The sequence below is a fragment of the Eucyclogobius newberryi genome, unplaced genomic scaffold, assembly GCF_026437365.1.
Source record: "Eucyclogobius newberryi isolate DKJ021-1_F unplaced genomic scaffold, fEucNew1.0.hap1 SCAF_14, whole genome shotgun sequence".
NCBI classification, from domain to species: domain Eukaryota; kingdom Metazoa; phylum Chordata; class Actinopteri; order Gobiiformes; family Gobiidae; genus Eucyclogobius; species Eucyclogobius newberryi.
The window spans coordinates 19,827,298-19,848,685 of record NW_027315768.1 but is presented as its reverse complement, the minus strand read 5'-3'; the positions used below and the strand labels follow the sequence as shown (position 1 = coordinate 19,848,685).

The following is a 21,388-nucleotide window of genomic DNA, read 5'->3' as shown; positions in this document are numbered from 1 at the left end:
TTGTAGCAATCTGTGATACATACCCTGACAGTCCCACTGTAGCCAGAACCAACTTTGTAAAGGCCATCTTTGCAGAGCAAATACAAAAAGGATCCATCAGTCTGAAGAAGACATCGCTCATCTTCATCTATGGGGACCTCCTTTAGGACCCATTTGTTCATCAGGGCTGCACGTTTGATACCATTACTAAACCAATCTTGAATCTGAATCTTTCCCACCAGCACAGCCTGCACACTTCTCTGTAATGCATTCAAAATAGTGGGCACCTACCAAAGCAGAAAAGGCACTGAAATTACGAGACATGTTAAGCTGGTTGCACACAAGAGGATTTTAAAATCATATGTGATTTTAGGACGTGACAATGTTTGCAGACCACAGAACATGAGGAAATTTTGATCCGATAATTTTTCACACACAAAGCGCACACCACACACTTAACAGTTTCGGGAAAGAAAGTGGAGGAGAGCACAAGTGTCATGTAATCGAACAGGCTGTGTAATGAAAACGAATACACAAGGATTTTGGGGCGAGCATGAAATTCCTTCCCATGCACTCTTATTTTGACAGAAAAACAACAAAAATAAGAAAAGAAAGGACACAGGAGCGTGCTATATTCACTGGAGGTATGGAGCTTGTTACAGTCACTGTAGCGTTGATGAATAATGTTTGTTTTGTTCGTGCTATTTCTAAAGTTTAAGAGTCGCCACTGGGCAACGGAGCATAGCACTGTACGGTTGCTCTGATTGGTTGGTAAAGTTGTGGGAACCTCAGAGTCTCAGAATCACACTGACCGCACAGACATGATGAGTGCCATGACAAATAATCGCTAACAAGAATTGCTGCTGGGGCCACGCCTCCCCAACTTGTGGAGAGACAATTTCGGAACTGACATATAGTGACATAAAACACATTACACTATGATGAAGTGTTAGTTCATCAGTAATAAATGGATAATGGGAAAAGAAAACTACCTGTATGGTCTGACAGGCATGGCTTCCATTGTTTGTAAGAATTGCAGACACAGCCTGGAGGATCTTTCCAGTGTCTCCCCAGGACACCACCAGACTGAAGAGGCAGGCACATGACAAAGCAGTGATAGCCTGACCGGTTGGGTCATTGGGCCCTGTGCTCCGTACAGTGGTCTCCAGCAACAACTGGAATAAAGAATCTAAAAATGCATAGAAATTGCACATATTTGGGTTATTTGAAATACATTTGTACTTGGAAGAGTCAACTATATACATATGTGCACTGTGCAATTAACACAACACCATTTGAGTACAGTATAGTTTTTACTTATGGAGTCCATGTCGTACCTAACACATCAGGGGGCTCAGTTTGAAAGCCCTCTGGCTGTTGTCCTTGCAGCATATCCAACAACGCCTGTAGGCTACGCAAACAAAGTGAAGGGTGAGAGAAACGGGTCTCCTTTATTAGCTCAAACACACCGCAAAGTCCGATACCAATGATCTATAAAAGACAGAAAACATTGATTGATTTCAGAAATGCAAGGGCGCATACAATAACAAACTAATAAACTGCTTTAAAACATACTTCCTCATTAAAATCATAACTGGAATTGTGTTTTGTTTAATTCACATATTTAGTAATCTTGCATATTTAGCTAGTCACCAAACCGTGTATCACGCCAGATTGACACGTGTATCACTCTGAGTTCTACACATTTAGCGTTTGAGTTTGTGAAACGAATATTGCAAGAATTTATCTGGATGGCAAGGTTAATTGTCACCCTTTTAAGAGCTCAAAACACTTGACAAAAAGCGCTCACGAGTGCTCCATTGCAGTTTAAAAGGCCACACACACACACTATTCAAGGGGATGTACTAGTTACTGGAGAAAGTATGGTTGTCAAGTAGCGCATCATTACCATGTTTTTTGTGGCAGCCCTTTTATTCATAAATATTGAACTGAGATCAATAACGCACTTCAAATTTTTATTTACATCAACATGACTTTGGAAGATACTTTTGAGAAAGAAAGCCATCACGAGGAAATGGGTGATGCAGAATAAAGGACTGGACCAAAATAATATTTAATAATATTTCTACCTGCAACTCTTTTTTTCTCATATTTTCAGTTTTGGATGAAAACCCTTTTTTGTTTTTGAACATCATTCATTAGGACATCATCAAGTGTCTTCACTTTAGATTCATCTAGGTAAAATTTCATAAAAATCGTTGTTTGGCCTTTTATGGTCCAAACAACGAATCAATTAATCAAAAGAATAAACGCTAGACAACAGATAATCAATTGGCAAAATCCTTAGTTTCAACCCTACATGCATTACTTTGAGTAAAAGGGTAGACAGGTACTATCTTAGCTGATATTATAGTTCTCACTTACTTTTGGTAGCTTGAATGCTGGCTCACGGTATTCTTCTTCCTCTTCACTGTCAGAGTCACCGCTCTGTACCGAGCTCCTGGAAGCCAATGTTAGGGAAGCCTCTCTCTGCTGCCAGTCCAGCACACAGTGCCGCACATTGCAGTAGACATTGAATGCAGAAGGGTTGCTGTGAAGTTTGATGTCTGGCACAAACAGGGCTCCATCTAGACTCTCAGCCTAGATTATAATGAAGAAAACATATTGTTTGTACAATACGATAAGATGTTTTCACAAATGACTGTCAAATATATTGATTTGCAGTTTGCATAAAGTATGTACGCTCCAAATATGCATGTGTTCCGAAGGACCATCTAGGAGCAGTATTGATTGATTTTCTACTTTGTTGCATTTTGGCATTGTATTCCATAAATGACAGAGGGTAATGTCATCTATTCTTGGTTCAGTCTGAAGTTTCTTGCTGCTTATAAGTTGCATCTATTGAAACTATTTGAGTAAACAAAAGGTCTATTCCACAGTCAGAATCTAAAGAGCATTTAGAATAAACCCATCTGAGGAATCAATGGACAGTTCTCCTCTGTATTCAATACTTAGGCTTGATTAATTCAAAACACAAAAAGGCTTGAATTAAAAAATGTCTTTCTTAAAGTGTTGTTTCTGTTGTTTCTTGGCATGTTTTAAAACCACATCAGTGCAGGAGATAAACAATTATCTTGTGTCCAAACAAACGACTACACTACAGCATCTCATAGAGACTGCCTCTTTCAATGAACGAGATGGAGGCAAGCAATGGTTGCTTTGGAAACGAGAATACATAAGGTCGCTCGGCAACAGGACATCATGCACAAGTCAGAGCCACTCCCATGTGTCTCACAGTTGCCCATCGCTGTACTTCAGCCTTCTCTGGCATTCTGGCCCTTCAACCACTCCTAAACCTAAACATTTCACTTTCACTCGGTAAAATTAGAATTAGCTTTTCCCTAATTTGCATAATTATATTACTAATATCAAAATCAGTACTTTAAGAATCAGTAAACCGTTAGATGAATTAAAGAAACACTTCTTACCTTTGTTCTGGATTTGACTTTTGATTTGACCTTCTGACGTCTTTTAAGTTTCTTTTTACTCAAAGCTTTCTTTCCCCTGGATACAAACAAGATAACAACAATAATTAAAAACGCGCTCATTCATTTATTTTGACATGTATAATACGTCATAACAAATTGGCCTTTTGAAAGCATCCAGTTCATCCAGGTTAAAAACACAGTCAGTCCGTTTGAATTTAATGCAAACACACTTCGAGTCAACAACAACAAAGGGCAAGATTGAAAATGACATCCGGATGGCAGTCAAATTCAAAACTCGATTTAAAAAGACATGACAACCTTTGAAACATTTTCTACAAAGTATTAAAACTACAAACGAAAGGACAAGCCTGACAGAGTGACGTCAGCTCAATGAGTTAATCGACTGATCGCCCCAAACAGTCAACAACATCTCTGTTCGAATGTGTTTTATCCCTCTTTATGTGTGATTGCTTTTATAATGACTCATGCAAATCATCCACATAATACAAAAAACAGTGTTTAAATGTGCATTTCGGTGTGGACGTAGCCCAGTCCATTTCATAATTGAAAAGCAATTGGGCCTACATAGGCAAATGTGGTTAATCTGCTAATGCAAGATAATGTTTAGCTAATACTAGAGGCATGTCTGAGCTGGACGTTTGTCTGTAGGTGCTGAGCTAGGTTAGCTTAACTGCTAGCTAACGTCAGAGTAACTACTAGCATTAAATGACAGCGCTAGCTAGCTTGTTGGGTGTAAACAATCAGTGTATTTATACTAATTAAATTGCAATGCCAATTATGATCGATTAAATAAAGATCATTTGGAAAAAGACATGCAGTGACCGCTTATTTTCGTTTTTCTTCTGCAACAGTATTAGCGTGACTGACTGACAAGAGCTAAGGAAGTCAGTTAGGCAAAATGCTACTCAGCAATCTGACCCCTACACCCTGCACCGGGGGGCTGCATCCCATGAAATGTTCACTTATAACATTAACTCATCCCTATTATGTCAATCAAAGAATAGTGGAGAAACAGCAGAAGGTATTTGTGCAGTGTGCGATGCTCTAAAAACATCACAGCTGAGCGGTTATGATAGCTAGCACTCATTAGCTTTGTTAGCAATTCAAAACAGCACAGCTACTGTTTATAAAATTAAGAATGAGAAGAACGCGAGCCACCCACCTTCCTTGATTTATCCCTTGCTCTTTATCGCTGATAGCAGTGGTATAAATCCTCCTATACCTTTCAGCTAAAGCTCGCCCTGAGAGTAAAAGCTGGTACCGAGTCCGACAGTCTGACTGGGGTCCCTGAACTGGGCAAGACCCCATTCCAGAACCGATGGAGGAGAAGTCGGCTCCAACAGCAGAAATAACCCGGACACCCAGCGCCATCGAGGGCGAGGATGAGGGGAGGACACCACCTCCTCCACCGGCGGCGGCCGCTGCCGCAGCGGCACACATCATCGTTTTGGAGAACTCTGCATATATCACAAAACGTCAGCCTGGCTGGATCGGGCCATCACAGATAAACCGCCGTCCTTAAATCCATCAGCGTCCCATCATTTGGTCATTCCTCAGAGCAATAATGTCCCAAAAACACAGACGGTGCTGTTATTGAAAGCGCAAATTGCTGCCAGTGGTGCAGCTACAGTCCAGCGATTCTTCCAAGCGCACGCTCCAATCCTCGTTCAGTATCCTTTTCAAGTCAGCACACCGATGCTAGCAAAAATAGCAAACACATACATAAACATTAAGTCTCTCATCGTGAGTTAGATGGATCTGTCCCCTGAATTTCTCTTGAGCCCGGAGAGGCAGCACCCTCAGTCGGGCTGCCATCTTAGCTCCATCATCCCTCCCCTCCCAAGCAGAGTCTTGCGTCGTTAGCATGCCCGGATATTTTCATATGACAAAACTGCTTTGCCGCTTATTAAACCATTCTCTCTTTTCTGATCAAATGACACATGGACTGTTGTACATAAATGGAACACACAATAACACGGCACGCTATTTAAAACAACAGCAACAACATGGACCCAGTCTTATTCCTATAAATTGTAGCCTATCGTTCCTGCTCCCTTCAATATGGCAACATTTTAACCCCTTTTTCTTGGGGCCTATTTTTCCAAAAACGCCTGAAAAAATTAGCCCCATTTAAAACTGAATGTGTTCCTGTACAAACAATTGGCTGGAGCCTTTGTGAAGCTGAGACTCTGGAGTTTTGGTCTCTGAAATTGGTCTCTCTCAAGTATTTGTAGATACAAGCGCTGCACAGAGGAATTCAGATTTTAAATCCCGCTTAGACTTCCTTTGTTAAATATATGAATGTAATAATAAAGCAAAAACGTCCAGGCGTAATCCATTTAAAACTCCTATACATTTTAAATTTTATTTGTGGGTTTGGAGTACAAACTGACCCTGATGCTTCCCAGAATTATTGATTTGACTGGAAATAAGTGGATTACAGCTTTATTTTCAGGTACAGCATATCAAGCAGCTTGAGAGTTCCCTTTTATTAGATGGTGGACAAAATGGAATATTTCAAGAAAAAGTCCAAGCACAAGGTATTAAGCCGGATCCCGATCAATGCATTTACTCAAGGACATGTCGTCTTGGACAAATAGCCCTAAGGGTTTTTATTTTGTCTTGGCTTGATTAGGACCTATTTAGATAGGCAATTATGTTATTGGCCAATGCATGCTTACAGGTATAAATTGGTTAATTCTTAATTTAGGTTTATACCTGGTATAAGCTTCAACTGCAACAAGGAGACTGTGAATAAGGTAGTTGAACTTTTCATCTTAAAAAACACACACGCACACACACACACACACACACACACACACACACACACACAATCCAATCCATGCACCCAAGTTCAAACCTAGAGTCAGAATTCTATAGTAGATTCTGCTGTTTAACTGTCAGGTTGCAGATGTTTGACCTGGGGTATGTTTAATACATTTCTAATTAATGGGCATATCTACATTATATATATATATATATATATATATATATATATAGAGAGAGAGAGAGAGAGAGAGAGAGAGAGAGAGAGAGAGAGAGAGAGAGAGAGAGAGAGAGAGAGAGAGAGAGAGAGAGAGATTATTATCATTATTTTCAAAACAGTGAATCACCCAATTTCATAACACTCTCTTATAAGGGACGATTAAAATCTAGAACGTCAGCAGTGTTGACAGGTGACTCTGAACAGAAGAATTTGGCGCACATGATTATAGGACAGGTAAAGTGGACTAGGAAAATCTATCTCTGTCCAATCTCTTCTTATTCTTGAAATGGTTTGGTTTTATTTAAGGGCCAACTTGCAAGATGGTAGCCTAGACAAAAGTCAAAAGTTTCAGCACCACTGTTCTTGAACAAATACAGTCTACAGAGCAGAGTAGCCCTGACGTACTGAAGCACTGACATGAATTGTTGACTATTCATTGGTCTATTTGACCTCACCTTAGTAATACTCATAGACTAAAGGTGGAGGAGCATCACAATGCCTCTGCTAGATGAACTTAAAGTCTATACGACGTCTAAAACGTTGTGAAAGCTGTTAAAGTTCAGATTTTACTAAACATTTTGCTGATTTGTCCCCAGTTGGACCATTTATGTAAAATGTATAATTGTACTTGCTGGTTGGACATGGGCAGCAAATTATGACATAGGGAGAGGTAATTCCACAACTGTTCCCTCGCAACCATACTGAAAACAAGAGCCAAAATCCATATAAATGACACAATCATTTGACAAACAATAATACCATATAACAGCTGTATTTGGTTGAATTATCGTTTAAACTATCTGTATTAACTGTAAATTGTCTGTGTTTTAAATGGCATGTTGCATATTGATGACATCACAGAGGGATTCCGTTTTAGACCTCAGCACTACTTCCTGTTATTTTAAACTCTTATTTTTTCAAATGTCTTCACAACTTAACAAAAGTAAAGCTATGATAAAATTACCACAGGTTCTATCCTTCCAAATTACCGGTAAGTCATAATTAGAAAAACAGGAGAACCTGTCATAGACTTTAACGCAATATGCAGCAGTAAGATTTCTTATTTTTCCTCACTGTTCATTTGATTTTACAAATGGCTTGTAAAATTATAATGTAATATTTTTCAAATATATTTTCCAATTTTATAATTAATTCGCCGCATGTTACATTACAATAAAATAAATGTCTCTGCTGCCAGAAGTATACTCCAAAGATATTATTTTTTTTTGCCTATTGCAGGAGTTTGAGGCCCAAATACATAGTTCTGAAATTGAGAGGGATGATGATGTGATGTCTGCAGTGCCTTGTTATTCTTGAGCAAGAGGACAGTCCCAGTACACATGATAATGCTGGGCCTGCAGGCAACTACAAATTCTTCAACATTTAGCATCTCCATGTGTATTGTGAGCACTTTGACATGGTGTTGGCCGGTCCGAGTCTCAGACACACAGTCCCGGGCTCTCACAAACTGGGGTTACTGGGGGTACTTGGTGTTGGCAAGATAAGATAAGATAAGATAAGATAAGATAAGATATTCCTTTATTGTCCCACATGGGGAAATTTCATTGGTGCAACGCAGGTAGATACAGAGGTAGATACAGAAGAACAGATCACTTATAGGAAGTCTGAAAAACACTTTCAGTAGAAGATCTCCTATAAATAAATAAAAACTCCCATAGACAAATAAATAAATAAATAAATACCATTGCATGTGATCCCGACAGTAATTGCACATGAATATGTGTCACGACAGCACATAGATTGCACATGAATTTCACAGTAATTGCACATGAATTGCACATGAATTCCAACAGCAATTGCACATATGACAGAATTGCACATCAGTATTAGGTTAGGTCAGTATTGCGAGTGTTCAGTACTAACAGTTTTTGTTATAAAGTCTGACAGCAGCAGGAAGGAAAGACCTACGGAACCTTTCCTTCGCACATCGAGGGTGGATCAGTCTGTCACTGAAGCTGCTCTCCAGAGTGGACAGAGTGTCCTGCAGGGGGTGACACTCATGGTCCAGCATAGATGTGAATCTAGCCAGGACCCTCCTGTCCCCCACCTCCTGCACCGAGTCCAGAGCACAGCCCAGGACGGAGCTGGACTTCTTGATGACTCTGTCCAGTCTCTTCCTCTCCCTCTCTGTGATGCTGCTGCTCCAGCAGGCCACACCATACAGGAGGGCCGATGCCACCACAGAGTCGTAGAAGGTCTTCAGGAGTGGCCCTGTCACTCCAAAAGACCTGAGTCTCCTCAGGAGGTAGAGCCGACTCTGGCAAAGAACAAGTCCAGTGTTTTCTTTTCTCAGGTGGGGTAGGGAACATACTGGGTGTATGTTGGCAGAACACATAGTAAAGCTTTTCATTAGATTTTCTTTTACAATCTGGAAGAAAAATGTATACCTTCTGTTAGACCAAAGCTCAGGTTGGTGCTGTTTGGTGCAAAACCTTATCATAAGCCATCCAGCTTACGAATGTAACATCTTTGTTTAGTTTATATGTTTTGATTAGTTCTTTCCAAGTCGTATGGACAGATTTTACCCAGGGATTTTCCACTTCCTCCAAATGGCTGTCATCTGCCAACAAAGCCTGCTCAGGAACCTGTCGGCCGGCACAACATTACCCAGAACATTTTCATATTCTTGGTCACACTAGTATAGCAACTGAAATAAAGTAATTTTACAGACAAGGTAAACCCCAACTCCACTTTTCTTATGATGGTTGTAGAATTTTGAATCAGATACAAGGTTACATCAAGGCCAAACACAAAGTTTTGAGTCTTAAAATAAATCATATCAAGATAAGATAAAATAAGATAACCTTCATTTGTTCATGTAGCATGCAGCATTCCTTCATGCTGTCATGCCATTGAAAGGTTTGCCCATCATAATAATCTGTCACTCAGCCTCACCTCAGTGTGCTATGCACCTTTCATACCTTTGACCAGTCTGTCTCAGACACTCCCAAATTGTACAAGCTCTGCTTAGGATATTTTTAAAGCTATTTTATTCCTTATAGATTGAGGATTTTAATGCAATAGAACAACATTCCTTGTAAATTGATTATCTATCTATTTCTACGACCACTCTGAAAAATTAGAATCAGAATCAGAAAAGGGTATATTGCCATTGTCAGTGAATAAAAAGATTCACAAATTAGGACATTTCTTCTGTGATAAGGTCCAACATGAAACAACAGAAATAATAATATAAAATAAATAATATAAAACTAAAAATAAGGCATGAATTAAAAAAATGGGTTAACTCATATTAAATAATTATCTTCATTATACACAATATCTGCTTTTGACACAATGTCATGCTGTTAAAATGGGCTTTATAGCTATATTCAGATTGTTTTTAATTTAGGTTTTAGAGAAATCCAGTGATTTATCATCTCGTGTAATGTTCCCAGAAAGTGGTCCTTAGTAAGTTGAGTCTATTATTCACTTTCAAAAAAATAAAGCAGCGAAACTAGGACACCTCCCTGACTATTGTAAAACATTTTATTCAATCATTTTAAAGTTTGGTACAGCAAGACCATTTGTGCACAATTGATGACATCTCAAGAGGCATGTTGAAAGACTGAATTCTTTTATTGTTGTCTGAGGCCACACCCTTGGCCGCGGGATCACCTCCCTTAAGGTTAAAACAGGCAAAACGCAAAAGCTGAGATTGTAGACTGCAGATTACACAGGTGACAGAAGCTGCCTCCAGTAAAATCTGCACCGTGCCCAGGGCTCTCAGTAAAGGTATGTGGACCTAGATTTTAATGATTTTATGAATTAACATAATATACAGTGTTGTAATTGTATAAAAAAAAAACAACAACAAAAGACAGCATGATTACTGTACTTTCACAGATTCCCTTTTACTGTTTATATGTACGTTTAAGAAAAGATTTACATATTTTAAGTACCATATTTTATTTTAGTTAAACTACAAAGAAGTTTAAGGTGATTTTTACATTTTCTGATGTATTTTCTTTCTCCTTGAGTATTTTTAATCCATTCATAATTTGATAATAACATTCCATATAAAGTATAACTTTCATAGGTTTTATGTGTGCTTTTTTAAAGACAATAATATTGTCCTGAATTAACAAATAAATCAGAAGTTTAGTTGTTTATAGTTCTTTTGGTATTGAGTAAGAGTAAATGTGGTTCAAAGAGCAGTCTTTATCATAGATGGATATGACATGTTTCTCAGTTCTGCTGCACAGGGCGTGTTTGAAAAAGGTGTGTCATAAGAGGAAGGTGTGTCCTCATAGTGGGCATAGAGCGAGATAAACCAGTTTGCCTTTAATAAACGATGGGTTGGGTTGGCAATTTGTGGTTGTCATCTCAGCTGTAGAAAAATTCATTCATTTTGTTGTTGTCCCAAAAGCAAGCTTGTATTGTTGATGTACAGTACCATCTAGTGGTTTGTATGAATCATTGAATTCAATTTCTGTTTCCATAGGTGAAGTTTCAAAAATGAGCACATATAGTAAGTCAAGCAGTTGAATTATTATACTGGTGAATATAGTGACGAAACTCAGAACATGACTCTCATGTACTTACAGCTACTTACAGCAGCACCAGCAGCAGGTCAACCCTCTTGAAAGACAACAGCTGGATCAAAAAAGATGAGGAAGAAGATGAAGCTGTTGAGTAAGAGTCACTTCATTCCAATGTCTTTTTCAAAATTTGAGCAAAAAAATTTAAATCATGATGTCCACAGCCGGGATCCAAACTTTGGAAGGCAAGTTTTAGGGCGATACAAACCAACTGAAACTGCTGACAGGTAAAATAACCATATCATATATTTATAGACTATGTAGAGGCCCTTTTGTCTATACTATTGTTTTTTTTCTGACAGTACGGAGAAAGTGCAGTCAACAAGCACAAGAACTTCAGTCAGCTCAGTTGAAGCCCTGGCGAAGAAGTATGATAAATTCCAATGTTAATTATAATATGTTTGACAGTATTTATTTATAATTTATTCTATTGTGCCTTTTATCAGATTTGGTCAGGATGATCTGAATACCAGGTTAGTTGAATAATTATGATTACGCCCATATCTGATCCAGTTTATGTTGACATTTGTTTTCTTTCACAGTACCAGCCCTACTAGGACTTACACCAAGAAGTATGTCATCAAAAATATATTCGAAAACACCAACCAAATGTGCCTATTTATATGAAATATGTCTTCCTTTTACAGTACTTACTCATCAATAACATCTCCCATAAGGTGAACTTATTCTCTACACTATAATCCCACAAATGTTGTTAAAACATTATAAATAAAGGTTTATACCTCTTCAGGACTTCTGTAAGTGAGGAGCCTAAAACAAGGTATAATGTCTTCTCCTCATGTGAAGTATTCCAATTAAATGTATTTTTTGATAATAATTATGTTGATTTCTTCTGTATTCAGTACAACCACCACGTTCACAGAGAATGGCAAAACTACCGTTACGACCACCACTCAAAAGTACGAAATCATTTTACATGTTTTGTCCTTTGTTTTTGACATAATACTGTAATAAGCATACTGATATAAATCTTTGACAGGACGTCTTCAAAAACGGACACATTCAAGGACAGAGTGTTTTCTGACAGAACTAAAACGTGAGTTCTATAATAGTTATTTAACCTGTGTAACTAAATATTTGGTATGAGTCATGTGGCAAGACATATCAAATATTTTTCTCCAGCTCAAGCTATTCCCCAACAAGCTATTCCCCAACAAAAACAACTATAACAGAGACAACCAGGAGAACCTCCAATAGGTGTGATGTTCATATCGACAATCATATCGAAATCATTATATCGACATGTTTTTTCTAAACCCCTAACATATATTTTAATCGTGTGCAGTCCTGAGGACAATCTCTATGACACACTTCTTCCTGACTCCATCAAGAACACTCCAAACAGGTCGGTCGAGCTAGTGTGTGTGTGTGTGTGTGTCCTGTCATAATTATTTTAAGGCGTTTTATTACTTATTACTTTATTTCCTGTGTTATAGCAAAACAACTGTCTCCAAAACGGAAACTGTGACTGTGAGAAGCTCAGATGACATGTAGGTTCCTGAAAACCACCAACTTATTATTCAACCTATTACCTTAATAATAATAAAAACATGTTTAAATTTTAAATTTAGTGCCGAGGACAAGCTTTATGATACCCTCATCCCTTCAAAAATTAAGGACGAAAGGTAATCAATACTACGGCAATATCTGATAGAAAATTGCAGTGGACAAGTACATCTAGAACATCTAATCAATGTATTTTATTGCAGCAAAATCTTTTCCACTAAGACTGTGACTATCAAGAGCAGCAATGAACCGTGAGTAGAAAACACATTGTGAAAACTGTTCACAACAGTGAAGATAGTTAACATTTTTCCCCTTCAGAAATGAAGTGAGAACAACTACAAGAACCTCCACTTCCTCAACGTAACATTGAATTAAATTTATATTCAAAAAAATAAACATTTATCATTTGAAATGTTTGTTTACATTATTTGATTTTTTTCTGCAGAGCTGAGGATCAACTGTATGATACTCTGATACCAAAGGCCATAGCTGACACGCCCAGGTAAGCTACAGCACTAAACAAAACTAAACAAAACTGGAGCTTAAGCTTGATTCTTCATTTCATTAATAGCTCAAGTAAGACAAAGACAGAGTACACAGTGACCAGCAGCGGGTAAGCATTGCACAACAGGCTGCTGTCAGAATTAATTTTCAGATTGAATCTAAATCTAAACCTAAAGTCTAACGTTCTGATTATTTTAGAGCCGACAGCCCAACTCTTTCATCCACCACCCGTACCAGCAGGTATGTGACATTTCTCTTCAATTATAGCCTTTAAATGTATGGAAATTGTTGAGGTTCTTTTTGAAAGTCATTAGAAAAGGATCTGAATGTGTTCAAGTTCTACTACCCAGAGTTATGTAGTGGATCATGGAAAATAAACATGACTGCAGAATAGGCGATAATTAATAGGGACAAATAGGAATAAAGTCTTCATGTTGTTGTTGTTGTTGTTGTTTTTTTACAGTTACAGCTCTTACACTGATGAATATCCCTCAAGCCGCTCTTCGACCTACACTACTATCAGCTCTAGGAATAGGTGGGGTGTTTAAAAGAACAATAACTAGCCTATTTAACAATGATTATAAATCAATCAGCTTTGCATAATCTACTCACATGTGTTTTCCTCACAGTGATAATATCAGTGCTGACTCCAAGAGCTACTTACACACCAAACCAGACAGCAGGTAAAGATTTTACCTGTATCATTCCTGAGTGACACTGTCAATGTGTGTCAATATTATGCTAATGGTTTTATTTACATTACAGTTACGAGTACAGCAGCATCACCAGCCCCAGCAGCTACAGTACTACAACATATAAAACTACCAGGTGCTGGATGGAAATAATCAACATCATTTGAATTCATCATCTTAACACACCACTTATTTTATTCAGGACTGACAGGACTGAAAGTTCTGACAGTTTGAGTGACTCCTACTCTAGATCTTCCATTAAAAATAGTTATGCTCCGAATGAAAGGTACTCATTTAATAAAAGGTTGTGGCTTTTTACACAGTTTAAGACATCATAAAATCACTTTTCAGGGCAGTCCTGGAGAAAGACCTGTGCAGCTCCTGCCGTAAACCCTTCATTGGAGATGCAAAGATGATCCTGGATGACATGAAGATCAACTGCCATGCTACATGCTTTAAAGTGAGAACGAATGTAGCCCAATATAAAGTTGTTGTTAGTATTGTAATTTAAAATCTAACGAGAACACCCTGGTTCTTTTGTCAGTGTGAAGTGTGCAACAGCTCTTTGGGCCACCTGAAAGCTGGGGACAGCATGTGGATCTACAGACAGATGGTGCACTGTGAGAGATGCTTTGAGGTCACCAGAGGTAAAACAGATTATAGATCAATATTGGCAACATTTATTTCAGTGATAAAACAATACATGTCTTGTTTCCACAGACAAATGGAGGCGTTGACCTGTATAATGGTTTTACGTGAAGAAAACAAGCAAGAAGGGGTATTAGGCTACACTCGTAATGTTACACATACTTTGGTTGTTTCATCTTTTTAAATGACAATATTAACTTTGATGGATTAAAATAATTACTTTGGGCCAGGGGCTTTTGCTGTGTGCAATATAGCAATTGTTTTGTCTGATGAAAAAATAGGCTTGCACTGTTGTTATGGGATGATTGTATAAATGTAATTTGCACTAATGTAATGCACTTACTATAGAAATATGAATAATTACATGTCAATTATCTGCCAACATAGTCTGTGCAGAATTGAACGAAAAGGTGATGCAGCATGTTATTGTCCTGTGTTATTGAGAGCATGGCTATTATTATAGGGTGAAATATGAGACCCACAAAGAAAATGATTTAGTTTATTGGATTGCATGTTGATGTGTTCCTTGTACTACCATCGGGGGCGTATAAATAAAAGGGTAAACGTGCTCGTGTGTATTCTTTACGAGGCAGTGGTGTGATGGGAGTTTAAGTGCACGCTGCTGACCAATAGGAGCAGAGTTTGGCCGTCATCCCAGCAGCAGAGCAGCAGCAGCATCAGTGGCGGTGCACGCACAGCAGTCTCCCAAAAGAAGAAACCTGAAGAGCCCATCCGACCAGCAGCGGACCCTCCGTGCGTCAGGCCGTGCTTCTTGTCTGCGTCCCAAATGCGCTGTTTACCAAATGGAAGCGGAGGTGGCGAGCCCCCAGATCATGGCCGACGTTAACGGTAACAATAAAATGACCAACGCCGAGCTCGAGGTGTTGAAGCTTCAGGAATTGGTGCGAAAATTGGAGAAGCAGAACGAACAATTGCGGATCCGAGCTAACGCCGTGAACCACTGCGCCGCGGGCCCGCCACAGCTCCAGACCCTGCGCGGCGGTACAGCGTGTGCGGCGGACACTTTGTTTCAAGGTGTTGACATATCGAGCGCGACAAAGGCAGAGCCGTGTTCAACGACGCATCGGGGCTCGTCGGATGAACCGTTTGCCTATTTTCAGCCGAGCTCCACGTCTCCCGCCGCGGCCGAAGATGACAACGCCGCATCCGAACCGACCACTGTGTTGGATGAGATTGAGATTTTAGACGTGGACTGTGTGCTGCCCTTTGGTGAACCTGACAGATGGTAATATACTGCTAATACTAAGTCAAACTGTTGGTGTTTTGAATGAATCTGCAGCCATCAGCTTCTAAACGTGTGTAATAGTATCGCTTGTTTTGCTCACTGTCTATTGATCTGGCACTGGAGACGTCCCAAGGGTTTGGTTTCTCAAAATGCACTGTGCAGGTATCTATTTTGAGTACACAGGAAAACCGGATTCCTTTAGAAACCATGACTTTCTTCAGCCTGTGATCAAACGGCAGGCTTTGTACTGTGTAGTTTTCAGCCCGGGGCAGATAAACTAGGCTACTGTTCTGCTGACTTGTGAAGCGACTACTTTAGATGTACATGTATCTTGTGTAGGGATGTGGAAAATGTAGCACACAGCCTCACCATTCACCATCTCCTTTGCATTTAGAATAACTAGTGGGTTGAAATGACCCATTTAACTCTGCCAAGGATGCCCTCTTTTTTGCTGAGTAGAGAAGAGAAAATTGGCTCTGATTCTTTGGAACAACTATAACCTAGTTTTACCCATGTAATACATATGCCTACATTTTACAAGTTGTTTATGGTATAAGGTTCATGAAAGAAAAACTGTTTGCTATAAAAGGAAGAAGAGAGCGCAGAAACCTGTCAACATCATATTAAACTTCTGAATGTATTGCAGGTTGTATGTGAGTCCCAAGGTGAGCCTAAACGGTGACAGTGCCCTCAGTCCTCTCCAGTGGTGCAGGCAGGTCCTAGACCACCCGGGGCCTGAGGTACAGCTGGCCAGGATGACATTATGTCACAGACTGGATCAAGGTAACAGTTAATGTCTTTACACTCAGGATTAACAGTATTGGCCTGTCACATATGCAGCAACATCTGGACATCAGTGTTTTGTGACATGTGACCATAAGCACGTGCAGGAGGATTTCTGTGAGAGCATTACAAGGTTTAGTCAAACTAGTTTACAATCTCTGATGTTTCTCATAGTTAATTTCATTCACATTTACATTACAAGAACAACTGTCCTCTTACCATTTGCACCTTTATGCGTAGGCTAGGCAAAAAGTCATCAAAATGTTGCATAGAACAGAAAGCTGAAACCCATGAATACGGTTTTTGTTTTTTTTCAACCAGATATACTTTAGTTACCATAGAAACCTACTTAGATTGAATATATTTTCAGTTTCCTTAAAGTCACTGTTCACACCATGACCTGACCATTCATTTTTCTAACATCTACTGTCCAACCAATGTGTACCAGTTTCCCTTTTTAAGCCATAGAAAATAGAAATATTGCCTAAATCAGCCACTTGTGAAACGCAGGTTAGATGTACAAATGTGCAATCCCTGCTTATGATAAGATACTTTGGAAATTATTTTTTTATCCTCATAAACCACTGTGCAAAGCTACATTAATCTTGCTTAATCATCCACTTCAATCTGAGCTTGGACCTAATCATGTAAAACATCGATACAAAATGTCACAAGCCGATAAGCATGTGATTGTGCATGTTTGTGCTCTAACATGGGGATGTTCTCATAGCTAAACGGTGGAGAGGAGTTTCTTCTGTCCGTCCATACAGCTGTATAGAGGGGTTTTCTACTCTGAGCTGCCCAGTCTTGCCTTACTCCAAACCTTCTGCACTATCTGAACCCACAGGTAAACATCACTGTATTCATTTTAATTGCACCTACTCTCCATGAAAAGTACTCAATATTAATAGAAAAATAGTAAAATATGTGTAATTGGGGGGAAATGCAATGCCACACTGGCGGACCACGGGAAAGTTACATTACCTTTCTTGCAGGTGGGATAAATAGATAGTGTGCGATAAACTATACTCACTGGTTATTATGAACTAGGTAGTCTCTTGGACAGCCTACTGACCTGGGGAAAACACATTCTAGGTGGACAAACGGGTCATGTCAGTGTTCTACAGAGCTATAGTTGATCGCATCATTCTGTTTGATATGATATGGTACAGATCCCTGACTGTCCAGCTGAGAAACAAACTAACCCAGATTCACACAGGGGTAATGGAAATAGTTATGGCAGACCTTCAACACCCATTTATCTCAGACTTCATACAAAACTGCAACTTGTTTCTTATTCATTTCTTATTAATTTAATATATTTCAAATGTAATGTCACACTATATTCTAGATTTATAATATTTCTTTGTTTTTTGTTTTTCTCTTCTATCAGCTCCCTTGCCATCTGGTCATTCTTTTCTTCTGCCCACTCCCACCCTTAAAGCAAGTTGCAGCCTAAGTGACAGAGCGCCCACCTTCTTATCAAACTCTTCTTTACACAGTAAGAGCCCATGATGCTGCCAGCATACAATAAATTGGAAATACAGTCCTGATGTGACTCTGCTCTTTTAGATTTGGGTCGACGACATGCAACAATCAGCCCTCAGTCTTCCTTGGACAGTGAAGTGGGTGTGTCAGAACTGGAAGACGAATCTATTTCAATGAGCTACAAGATACAGGACATGACAGACGTGGAGGTCATGGCACGACTTCAGGAGGAGAGTGAGTCAACTTACTTAATATACTGATGATTTAATTAGTTGGCAATAAGATCTGTTTGATATGCATGAGATGTGCCCTTCCCAATATCAATCCATTCAATATATACATCAATATCCTCCTTTTTTCCATGAATAATTGATTATCTTAACCTGACCAAGAAATCACACTCCTTATTGAAAAAGGCACAATATAATCAACATTCATGCACTGTCCCTGAAATAAATAAATCAATTTGTTATCCTATAGGTCTCAGACAGGATTATGCTTCTACCTCGTCCACGACTAGCCGCCGCAGTTCCACTTTTTCCATACACTCTCTGAGGAGAAGTGAAATGGATCTGGAGGAAGAAGATGAAGAGGACGAAGGTTACGATCAGCTTCCTCCTCCTCAGCCTCGACTCTTCCGGTCTATGCAGCGAGCCGGCCTTCCTCACTCTCATACCTTCTCGTCTATAAGAGACTGCAGACGCAGCACTTCTCAGTTTTCACTCAATGGACTTTCACAGTTCTCTGGGCCCTCCAGCTTGACTGCAGAATCACCCACAGTGCCATACAATAGCACAGGTAAGCAGGAAGTACCTTTTATCATATGTTACTGAACACCTTTCTTTGAATTTGTCCTTTAATTTGTATACAAAGCAGTATAATGCTTTGCACAATTCAAATATGCAGTCTTTATTTTTGTTATGCTTGCATAGACAAACTTCGAAGAAGCATGCCCAATCTGCTCCGAGTGCCAAGCATGCCTAGTGTTCCTAGTATCCCTTGCCTGTCAACCCTTGCAAACCCTGCACATGGTCCCTCATCTTTACCTTCAATGCCCACCCTCCGGAACAGCCAGAGTTTTGACTCATCCAGTGGACTTGCACGGCTTCAGTCCTCCAGTAAGACTTTGGTTTGATAATAGATTTAAACTTTTGCTTCAGCCTTTGTGCCAATTTGAAAAGTCAAGATAATAAGTATATTGCTCTCTCAGTTCCTCCTCCAGGTCAACTTAGTCAGCGTGTTCAAAGCGTGGGCAACTTCCCATCTATGCCTCGGTACCCTCTGAAAGCCACTGCATATGTGAGTCCAACTATCCAGCATAGCCCCACCTCCGCAGGCCTAACCACCTCCACCAGTCTGAATTCTATCTCCAGCAATGCTGCATTGCCTCAGCCTCTTAAACCCAGCAACAGCAGCTTGGTACTGTCTTTAAAGGCCCACTCCAACCACCCTCCTCGAAGCTCTCTTCCTCGTCCAGCATCTTTTGTAGGAACAAGTTTACGTACAAGCAAAATTTCACAGCCCACACGAAGGTAAGGTCTACTACTTTATCAAATGAGCTTGGCATTTTATTAATATTTTTCCTTCATTCCCTCACAGCTTACTGACTCCCCCAAAGAGCATTGCTGCCCTAAGCGCATTAAGGGATGGAAGATGGAAAGATGGCTGCTATTAATTGAACTATTAAGTAGATTCATGCTAATGGTGCACAGGGTTATACTGTATGAACTGAAGAATTATTTGGAGATTTACACTGTAAGAATGATGTCAGTTTTGGACTATGAGCCAAGTAGAATAAGACTGTTAACATCAAAAAGCACTTATTTTTGAGTGAAGGTCCAATAAAAGGTGTATCATGGGTCCAGCAGGCTGGATCTCTGGATTATTACCCATGTAATTGACTGACGCAGCCGGTAACCTGGCAAAACAAATAATTTACTTAACAATCTGTATGTTTTATTTTGTGATTTCCTTTTTGTTGTGTGTTATTATTACTTAAATAATGTGCAGCTTTTTAAAATCCTTAAGGGGATTTGTGTTTTTATATAAAACCACATGTTATTATTTAAGCCACTTTTAAATGCTAAAATTAATGCCCGTCATTGTCGCATACCATTTTCTGTTACATCATGTCCCTTCTAAAGGTTGTATGATTGTAGCAGGTTTGTATTTTTGTAGCTTCTATAATCACAAGGCATTCCATGATATGTAAATCTTAAGTGAGGTACTATTTTGGCTTTTTGTTCTGTTGTTTGCACAGCAGATAATTGTATTGTTTCATTTACATGTGTACTGCAGTAATATTGCACATGGAATCCTAATGCTTTCCTTAACTGATTAAAGACATTTGTAACGTGACTATATTGTAACGTGTCTTTGCACCAAATATACTTGAATAACTACAAGACTGCAAGAGCATTTGACTGCGGTTTAATGAGTCATGTCAAGTGACTAATGTTTAACAGGCTTACTTGTTTATTTTAAATCTCCTCAGTAACACTACACATCTTGCCCTTGTGTACCCTATGAAGAGTGCAAGTAGGGACAGTTACTAGCCAATCTACATTTGTGTATTTGGAAGAGACAATGCCTAACAAAACACAAGAGGTGAGTGATATTTTCAGCTCTACCAGAGGTTCAAAGTTGGTGCTTTTTAATTCATAAAGTTGTTTTGTTTTTTAGGATGCTGTTATCAATCTAAAAAACACTGCAAGACCTATCCTCTCAGCTTTGCTTTGAGTGGACTGTTCTTGCATACGAACTTGGGTTTAACAGAACTGAGATTGCTAGATTTCACACCAAATCCACAGACAAAAAAATACAAGCCAGAGCAATGTTAGGGAGCTGGTATGTATGCAATATATATGCAATAAATATTTGTTAAGATACTAATTAATGCACTAAATAGACTACAGTACGGAAATGTGTCTCAGCATCTTTTGGTGTTTGATTTTTAATCCAGGTATGAGAAATCCTGTGAAAAGCCCAACAAAACCAAACTCCTTCAAGATGGACTGGAGCGAGCTGGTAGAAGGGATCTAGCAGAGAAGTTACGTTGCATTCACTGGGGACACCAGAAGCTGAGCAGCAGAGTGGAGCTGCCCTCTGCTTTCCCTTTTCTTATCACAGTGCACAAGACCATCCATAACCAAGAAGGACTGAAAAGGATTAACGACCTCAACTGTAGATACACGCACCGCAAGTAAATTAAAAAATACAAATCCCACATATATTTTATATTATACATATCAGTTATTATCAAATATTGACCTTATTTAAATAAATAATTGAATGATGATCCAAATGAAGGTTTTATTTCATTATATATAGCTATAACTGGTAGTTGTAGTGGTCAGCCAATAAGCGCCAGTCCTACAAAGGTCGGGGCAGCTTAAACGCAAAAAGGTGCTTTCAAAATAAAATTGATAGGCGCTCTTTGAAATTATTATAGGAATTTAAGTGATAAATACGAGAGAAATTGGATTTTGTTCTAAAATATATAT

General features: G+C 39.1%; 4 protein-coding genes across 16 annotated transcripts in view; 3 read left to right on the top strand and 1 right to left on the bottom strand.

Moving 5' to 3' along the window:
- Window positions 1–5,036, bottom strand: part of mycbp2 (MYC binding protein 2) — a 48,074-nt gene extending 43,038 nt beyond the window's left edge. For 8 of the 12 annotated variants that reach the window (XM_072444822.1, XM_072444824.1, XM_072444827.1 and 5 more), the window contains exons 1-6: window positions 4,612–5,036; window positions 3,429–3,504; window positions 2,365–2,580; window positions 1,317–1,470; window positions 972–1,168; window positions 24–266 (exon numbers count right to left, since the gene is read on the bottom strand). In XM_072444822.1, the coding sequence (XP_072300923.1) occupies window positions 24–266; window positions 972–1,168; window positions 1,317–1,470; window positions 2,365–2,580; window positions 3,429–3,504; window positions 4,612–4,892 (1,167 nt within the window). In that variant the 5' untranslated portion in view covers window positions 4,893–5,036. The remainder of the gene's footprint in view (window positions 1–23; window positions 267–971; window positions 1,169–1,316; window positions 1,471–2,364; window positions 2,581–3,428; window positions 3,505–4,611) is intronic. The other 4 variants (XM_072444830.1, XM_072444831.1, XM_072444834.1 and 1 more) reach the window with 1 other exon arrangement.
- Window positions 5,037–10,116: 5,080 nt separating this feature from the next.
- On the top strand, window positions 10,117–14,952 carry scel (sciellin). Its single transcript, XM_072444820.1, has 27 exons — window positions 10,117–10,191; window positions 10,901–10,927; window positions 11,004–11,091; window positions 11,162–11,224; window positions 11,300–11,365; window positions 11,444–11,470; window positions 11,540–11,569; window positions 11,645–11,674; window positions 11,749–11,778; window positions 11,861–11,917; window positions 11,998–12,054; window positions 12,141–12,215; window positions 12,304–12,363; window positions 12,455–12,508; window positions 12,590–12,643; window positions 12,728–12,775; window positions 12,843–12,884; window positions 12,970–13,026; window positions 13,096–13,137; window positions 13,227–13,268; window positions 13,492–13,563; window positions 13,658–13,711; window positions 13,794–13,856; window positions 13,923–14,006; window positions 14,072–14,180; window positions 14,265–14,367; window positions 14,441–14,952. Exons 2-27 carry the CDS (start codon window positions 10,915–10,917, stop codon window positions 14,455–14,457), a joined length of 1,437 nt encoding a protein of 478 aa, XP_072300921.1. The 5' UTR covers window positions 10,117–10,191; window positions 10,901–10,914; the 3' UTR covers window positions 14,458–14,952.
- A 94-nt stretch (window positions 14,953–15,046) lies between these two features.
- Window positions 15,047–20,223, top strand: slain1a (SLAIN motif family, member 1a). Of its 2 annotated transcripts, XM_072444819.1 has the most exons (9): window positions 15,047–15,614; window positions 16,261–16,397; window positions 17,128–17,244; window positions 17,791–17,898; window positions 17,970–18,119; window positions 18,366–18,683; window positions 18,818–19,003; window positions 19,096–19,417; window positions 19,485–20,223. In XM_072444819.1, the coding sequence occupies exons 1-9, from the start codon at window positions 15,172–15,174 to the stop codon at window positions 19,558–19,560; spliced, it is 1,857 nt and encodes a 618-aa protein (XP_072300920.1). In that variant the 5' UTR covers window positions 15,047–15,171; the 3' UTR covers window positions 19,561–20,223. The 2 variants fall into 2 exon arrangements, with proteins under 2 accessions (XP_072300920.1, XP_072300918.1); XM_072444817.1 differs by lacking the exon at window positions 18,818–19,003 and having other exon boundaries at window positions 15,088–15,614.
- Window positions 20,224–20,471: 248 nt separating this feature from the next.
- Window positions 20,472–21,110, top strand: LOC140359187 (uncharacterized). Its single transcript, XM_072444052.1, is given in 4 exon segments — window positions 20,472–20,492; window positions 20,568–20,585; window positions 20,587–20,732; window positions 20,848–21,110. Coding segments are annotated over 4 exon segments (429 nt in total). The 3' UTR covers window positions 21,092–21,110.
- The last annotated feature ends 278 nt before the right edge of the window (window positions 21,111–21,388 follow it).

What these genes read in the sequence shown, in the direction of transcription:
- slain1a (XM_072444819.1), top strand. Translation starts at nt 15,172, where the DNA reads ATGGAAGCGGAGGTGGCGAGCCCCCAGATCATGGCCGACGTTAACGGT. An exon ending in ATCAAACTCTTCTTTACACA is followed by an intron (nt 17,899 to 17,969) that starts GTAAGAGCCCAT and finishes CTGCTCTTTTAG; the next exon opens with ATTTGGGTCGACGACATGCA. An exon ending in GGCACGACTTCAGGAGGAGA is followed by an intron (nt 18,120 to 18,365) that starts GTGAGTCAACTT and finishes GTTATCCTATAG; the next exon opens with GTCTCAGACAGGATTATGCT.
- scel (XM_072444820.1), top strand. An exon ending in GAAGAAGATGAAGCTGTTGA is followed by an intron (nt 11,092 to 11,161) that starts GTAAGAGTCACT and finishes TGATGTCCACAG; the next exon opens with CCGGGATCCAAACTTTGGAA. An exon ending in ACTATCAGCTCTAGGAATAG is followed by an intron (nt 13,564 to 13,657) that starts GTGGGGTGTTTA and finishes TTTTCCTCACAG; the next exon opens with TGATAATATCAGTGCTGACT.